At 51.8% G+C, this 7,016-nt stretch overlaps 1 protein-coding gene across 1 annotated transcript; it reads left to right on the top strand.

The window, feature by feature from the left end:
* The first annotated feature begins 2,663 nt into the window (after positions 1-2,663).
* Positions 2,664-3,851, top strand: LOC123409925 (probable trehalose-phosphate phosphatase 7). The gene is made up of 3 exons (XM_045102799.1): positions 2,664-3,111; positions 3,237-3,308; positions 3,425-3,851. The coding sequence occupies exons 1-3, from the start codon at positions 2,710-2,712 to the stop codon at positions 3,518-3,520; spliced, it is 570 nt and encodes a 189-aa protein (XP_044958734.1). The 5' UTR covers positions 2,664-2,709; the 3' UTR covers positions 3,521-3,851.
* The last annotated feature ends 3,165 nt before the right edge of the window (positions 3,852-7,016 follow it).

Here is a 7,016-nt window from a genome sequence, read left to right as displayed (position 1 = left end):
GCATGAGGCATGAAGCAAACCACATACCTAGTTCTCGCCAAATTGGATTAAGTTGACGCTCCCTTGATGGTGTGGCACGCCAACCATTTTGCCACACCTCTCCTTGGCGTTGTTGTGCCTGGCCTCCCATGTTTCGGAGCACCACGGATCCACCAAGGCCTCCCAACAATCCATCTTATCCACACACCATCTCGGGGGCACCTATGTTAATAAAGAGAAATTTGAGCACGTAAGAACCAAATCAAGGAAACTAACTACAAAGCCTTAATAATATGTAATTACCTTCATGTAATGCTCCTTCTCCATCTTAGCATCACGGCACTTCGCCTTGTCAATCCTAATACGCCGCATGGCATAGTAGTCTCGAACAGCCTGCACCCGAGCCTCGTGCCGAAAGTTTTGAAGTAGGCAGCGACATTCGGTTTCGATAACCTTCGCCACGTCCTCCTCGTGTCCCTCCTCACACCTGTAGTAGGTCTGCAAACGAGACAACACCGATTAGTACAATTAATAGCTATGGTTGATTTATAATTGTGTGAAGGAGAAATTACACAGAACTTTCGGATCACCATGTCCGCCCTCGTGTCGCACAAAACACCATCGATCTCCACCTCCGGCGGGGCCGGGGCACCCAAGTAGTGCTCCCAGGTCATTCCTACCTCTCGCTCCCGACCGGGCAACGTAACAAACCCTGGGAAGTTTTTATGGCAAAGAACACCAAGGACGTTGTTGGGCTTGCGGACACCCTTGGCAACAATCCAACCCCTACAGTATGACAAATTAAAGCCAAAACATTAGATATTTGAGAAAATGCGAAGGCAAAAGGTTAAATAAGAGTAAATTAACTTACTTGTCCCCATTTGGCCTAATCGACCACCTCTGCTCGGGGGTCGCTGGCACCAGCGGGAGCCCCGAACTACCATGCTGGTAGACGGTAGCCCCCTCACCCAGCTCCTCGTCGCTACCAGCATCCCACTGGGTCTCTTGGGACGTACCCTCATCCCTGCTTTGCTCCGGAGTCGCCTGGAAGGAAGCCTCTGGGACACGAGTCTCGTGGGTCGAAGGCCCGTCAACCTGAGGCTCATCGACCCGAGGCTCGTGAACCGGAGACCATGTAGCCTCCACCTCAGACGAATCCACACTAGAAGTCCTGTGCTCAGGTGAATCAGCTAGGGGTGGTGGCAGAGACCATGTAGCCGCCACCTCAGAAGCCGTGGCAGCCACCGCCCTACCTCTCCCACGGCCACGTGTACCTTTAGTACAACATAAATACCAACATGAGTAATAAAATGTATATAAATACCAATATGCATACAACATGAGTACAACATAAATACCAACATGAATACAACGTGTACCTTTAGTACCTCTCGGCTTCGCGGGGGGTCGACCTCCTCTCACTGGGGGCGCTCCTTGCAGAGTAGAGAGCAATGCTCTCCGAAGAGGCGATGCAGGAATGGAAGTACCCATCCCATCACCCGCCGACGAAGAAGGAGCCGTGGAGTGCTTTCGACCCTTTCCCACCATCTTTCAACACCTGTCATGACAAAGAGTAAATGAAATTACTACAACATAAATACCAACATCTCTACTATTAAAGCAGAATCGAACGTCGTGATGGTTCAACCTACCGATGGTTCGACCTCCCAGCGATCCCACCTCGTCCCCGAAAAAAAAAAAAAACGACCTCGCATCTCTCTCCCCCACCCCCTCCCTCGCAACCACCCCCTCTCCCCCGTCGGTCTCCATCCTCTCGGCCACGAACACACCTGCCTCCCCCACGCTCTCACGATCCCCTCCTCTCGGCCTTCGTGGTCTCCCCCCCACGGCCTCCACTCCACCGCCGGCGCCGCCTCCCCTCCTTTCCCTGCTCGTAGATCCGCTCAAGCACCGAAGCCCACGATTAGATCCTCCATCTCTCCTCCCAACGTATCCGCCGGCCATGCCGACCGACCGACTGACCGCCACGGGAGGGAGCACAGCACCGTGGGCGCCTCGGCCGGTGCGGCCGCCGGCGGGGGCGTCGTCGCGGGCGGAGGCGCGATGACCGGTGGTGGCGTCACGGGAGGAGGCGCCTTCACGGGCGGAGGTGCGGTGACCGGTGGTGGCGTCACGGGAGGAGGCGCCTTCACGGGCGGTGGTGACCCGGGAGGAGGCAACCACGACGGGCGGCGGCGCGGACACGGGCGCGACAACCGAAGGCGGCTTGACCGGCGCGACTGCGGGTGGCGGCTTAGCGGGCGCGACGGGGGTGGCGGTGGGCGTGGGACTGAGGGGGGTGGCGGTGGGCGCGGGCGTGGCCGACGCGGGAGGTGACTGGGCGGGCGCCGTCGGCACGCCGGTGCTTTTCTCCCCCAATTGGTGCCCACATGGCCATATCGATTCAAGCGCCAGGTGAAAACACCCCCTCTCCCCCGTCGGTCTCCATCCCAGATCTCTCTCCCCACCCCCTCCCTCGCAACCACCCCGTCCCTCTCCCGGTCTCTCCCACCTCTCGCCCCAGATCCATCCTGTCCACGTCGAGCGCAGCCTCATCGCCAACGCCGCCGCCGCCGGTCGAGATCCCGCGGTCCCCGGCCACCCCCGACGCGCCGGCGCCGTCGGAGGACGTGCTGCTGCGAGTCCCCCAGCGCAGCCACCCGCTGCCCGCCAACAAGCTCTCCCTCCACCGCATCCGGGCCGGAGACACCTCCCTGGCCGCCATCGAGCATGCCGGTCGTGTCAGAGGTGGGCATCACGGTGACCGCGGCCACGGCCACGGCGTGCCCCTGCCCGGGGTCGCTGTTCCCGTACCCGCCGCCGCGTGCCGGGATGGCCGTGAGCCGGAAGTGCCTGCGGGCGGCGCAGGCGGAGCTTGGCGCGGGGATGCTCAGTGGCCTGGTCGAGTCCATGCGGGCGTCGTCCCCCACGCACGCCAGGGCCGCTGCCGCCCTCGCTGCCGGCGTCGACGACGAGCACGCGGCCTGGATGGCCAGGCACCCCTCCGCCCTGGCCAAGTTCGAGGAGATCGTGGCCGCCTCCAAAGGGAAGCAGATCGTCATGTTCCTCGACTACGACGGCACGCTGTCCCCCATCGTCGATGACCCCGACGCCGCCTTCATGAGCGAGACGGTGAGCCACTCCCTGCCTCCCCTGTTCGCTCTGCTTTCCTTCCTAAATTCATTCCGCCACCATGCGCCTCTGCTCACGACCTGGATGCGGGCACGTTATTAATTTTTCTGATTTGGAATGAGCAGATGCGGATGGCCGTGCGCAGCATGGCCAAGCACTTCCCGACGGCGATCGTCAGCGGTCGGTGCCGCGACAAGGTACTACACCCGCACCTCCAAGCAGCACCCCTACCAGCAATTAATTAGCTCCCATTGCCATCGTCCACCACCACCACTACCCCTGACCAAACGGAGTCTTCAATTTCGTTTCACAGGTGTTTGAGTTCGTGAAGCTGGCGGAGCTCTACTACGCCGGCAGCCACGGCATGGACATCAAGGGCCCGGAGATGCTCAGGCGGATCAAAAGGTAGTGCTTTCTTTCCACAGCTATTCGTATCACATAAATGTGTTCCTATTTGCTCATGCAGACTTATTAATCAGTGGGATTGTGATGAGTAAATGCTTCAAGGTTTGGGCACATCACAGTTCATAGTTAGATTGTATTACTTGTTTAAATCGTGATGCAAAGTGCGATCATGTGTATCTTATTTCGATTCATAATGAGCTCCCATTGCCATCGTCCACCACCACCACTACCCCTGACCAAACGGAATTCTTGATGCGTTTTTGTTTGTCCCGACCGATTTATTGTTAAGATTAATTACGCTTCAAGCATCCGATCTATGGCTTTCTAGAGTAAGCACAAGCATAACTCAGTAACAGAAAATCTGAAAGTTCTTAACTAATCATTAATTGGATAAAATAAACAAAATGTCACAGTTACCAATAGGCTTGTTTGAACAGCAGATATAGTTCAATGGATGAAAAAAATGGAAGGCCATAAAATTGGCTTCTCACACGATGGTTGGGTGGTCTGCAGGTTGGGTTCGTCAAAATGGTTTGCACCAAGCCAGAGCGGAACATGGACATGTCCTTCACCTTCCACAATAGCAACATCATGAATCGCATACTATTGAATTCCAGATGTATATTAGAGGTACAATTTTCAAGTTTTGCATTGTGGCCTTGTGGGTACCATTGCTGGATGTTGACTTGACTGTGTGATTTATCAAATGATATAAGTTTATTCTTTTTTAGAAATAAATAATGTAGGTTGTTATCATAGTGTAGGCGCCAAGCAAAATTCAGCAATTAGAATTATGTACTATCTTAACCATTGCTGATTTATTAAATAACTATTTGAAAGATAATAGTGGCCGGGAAATACAGTCATACTATTTAGTCTATAACGCTTGCTAATCATTATACTTTAATGTAGTTTCTTGTCTCCTACCACAGTTGAAGCAATTAAATATGAGATCCGCAACTATATAACCATCTCCATCTAACCAACCATATGCAAAAAATTATACGTCTTTCGCAAAAATAAACAACATTATACGTAATCCGGGAGGTATATTTAGTTCTCGCTAGGCATATTAATATGATACTTCACTACTGGCATTTGGCTACGATTGAGATGTTACCATAGTTTTTTGCTGTCTTTTGAGAGTATAAAGTTATGTAAAGTGCATCTTTCCAATCCTCGTTTTTGGTATGCCTTGATTGCTGCTAGACTGTGATGACGATTTGATGTGGTTTGATTTTATCCACCTCCGAGCGACGGATCTGATTTCTTATTGTTTCTGCCGTGCAACCTTAGGTGGTGGTGGTGGTGTCCCCACCATGGGCAAGCAGAAGGCGGCCATGGCCGGCAAGCCCGACCCCAAGAACACCCGCCATGCCCTGGGCGACATCGGCAACATTGAGGCCAACAACCAGCGTGCCCCCTGGGCGACATCGCCAACGTCGTCAACTTCCTCGCGGCTGAAGGGTAAGGAGGAGAAACCCACTACCCATTCCAGTACGACCCCCTTCTTCTTCCTGTGGATCTTCCGCTAATGGTGCCTTCTTAGAAACAGGTAGCCGCAGCTACATGAGCCCGCGAACCGCCCCGTCACGAGGAACTTCGGCGCCCAACTCCTCAAGAACGCCCAGGAGAAGGCCAAGAACCCGGCGGCGAGACCTGCGCTGTAGAGGGCTCATGTCAAGCTCGTCCCTCCTCCACCAGAGCACGTGATCGAGATCAGCTCCGATACCGACGTGACCAAGTCGGAGGCCGACAGCGTCAACTCCGTCCGCAAGTACTGAGGAAGAAGGTGGTCACCACCCACAGGCACGTGCTCTCGGTACGCTCAAAGGTGCGCGCGTCACCCGTCGACAGCCAAACACTAGCTTCCTAAACATGTGCGTGCAAAGAGTCTGATTTGATTCCGATCCACCATTACAATGCCAGTTTGCACCTGGAATCACGGAAGAACCACCGAACCAGAGATCCAGGAGTCCAGGATATCGACGAGCTTGACTGCGGCAGCCAGCTCGCCGTCGTTGATTACATCGAAGATATCTACAAGTTTTACAAGTTTGCCGAGGTAAGACCATCGACTCCCCCTTGATAGCAAGTAGTGGGATGTCCCTGCTCTGCCACAGAACTTCTGAATCTGACGGTGTTGTTTCCATCCATGCTTTGTTGACAGAATGACTGCCGAGCCGGAGACTACAGGGGCTTGTAGGTGGAGATCAATGCCAAGATGAGGGGGCATCCTGGTGGACTAGATCCTGGAGGTCCACCAGAAATTTGATCTCACGTCGGAGTCACTCTATCTGACAGTCTACATCATAGATATGTATCTGTTGCTGCAGCCCGTGCTCCGGCGGGAGCTGCAGCTGGTGGGCGTCTCCGCCCTCCTGATATTAGAAAAGTTATTGGTTCCTTTTTTTAAAGAATATTATTCTATGTCTTATTATTTTTATTTTGCTCATTTTTGTATCATGTCTCAAACTGTGTTAACTTCTGAAATTTGCAAGCTAATTGGAATTTTCCTTTTGCATAAAATATAATATTAATCGCAATGTACCAGGTTTGCTTTTAGTTGCATAACATAACATATTATCTGTGAACTTTTTTTTGGTGCTGACTATGATATTTCATTTGTTGAACTGTAGGTTCAGCTAGGACATCATTTACTCCTCACATAATAACTGTCAAGCCTAATGAGGTACTTGAACAATGCTCCCTCCTCTCTGATGTCTATTCGCGCGGTCTGGTTGTTCCTAGGTTGCCTTTGGACATTAGTTGTGCGGTCAGGATCGAGTAGATTGCCCTGCTGGTTACCACTCTTGGTTGAGAACAGAGCTAAGAACAGAGTGTGTATTATGTGGCTCCTGGTACAAACAACAAGAAGTAAAGCATAGCACTGAGTCGACCCTTAAGCATCTTTTGAATATTTTATCCTCTTTACTTCTGTTTTCTTGCGACAACTGTTTTCGGTCTTACCTTGGAATCCATGCCATTACTGCTTATTTATTACAGTATATAGTATCCAACTTGAACTTGCTGCTTATCCACAGGATGCATGGCACAATTCTTAAAGGATGGCATTACAAAACTAGGAGAGTATGAGTAATAAATAACTGTCGGTTCTATTTAGGTTGCTAGCTTCCATTCTCCTGGAATTACTTGGATACCTGTCATTATTCTGCAGTACCAATCTACATCCTGCCTTAATAGATATTTGTTGAACCTATTCCTTGCTTGTCCTTGGAGTTCAGGCTATCTACCTCACCGTGGGCGTTTATGCTTTAAATCATCTTGTTTGTAGGATGTTGCCTCGAAAATAATGTCTTTTTCACAACAAGGCCTACGTACTACATGTATAATCTCAACAAATGGTGCGCTGTGCACAGCAACACTCCGTCAACCAGCAACCTCTGGTGGCATAGTGACATATGAGGTACGTCAAGGCCCAACTTGCTAAGATCTCAGAGGCATTGTTTGATTTTTGCTTCTTGTTATTTTTGTGAATT

Source organism: Hordeum vulgare, chromosome 1H, assembly GCF_904849725.1.
Source record: "Hordeum vulgare subsp. vulgare chromosome 1H, MorexV3_pseudomolecules_assembly, whole genome shotgun sequence".
Lineage (NCBI taxonomy): Eukaryota > Viridiplantae > Streptophyta > Magnoliopsida > Poales > Poaceae > Hordeum > Hordeum vulgare.
Note: the sequence above shows the minus strand (reverse complement) of the source record. Positions and strands in the feature narration are given on the sequence as shown.

Coding starts and splice junctions, on each gene's coding strand:
- LOC123409925 (XM_045102799.1), top strand. CDS start 2,710: ATGCCGGTCGTGTCAGAGGTGGGCATCACGGTGACCGCGGCCACGGCC. Junction 3,112..3,236: donor CCGCCTTCATGAGCGAGACG/GTGAGCCACTCC, acceptor TGGAATGAGCAG/ATGCGGATGGCCGTGCGCAG. Junction 3,309..3,424: donor GCGGTCGGTGCCGCGACAAG/GTACTACACCCG, acceptor TTCGTTTCACAG/GTGTTTGAGTTCGTGAAGCT.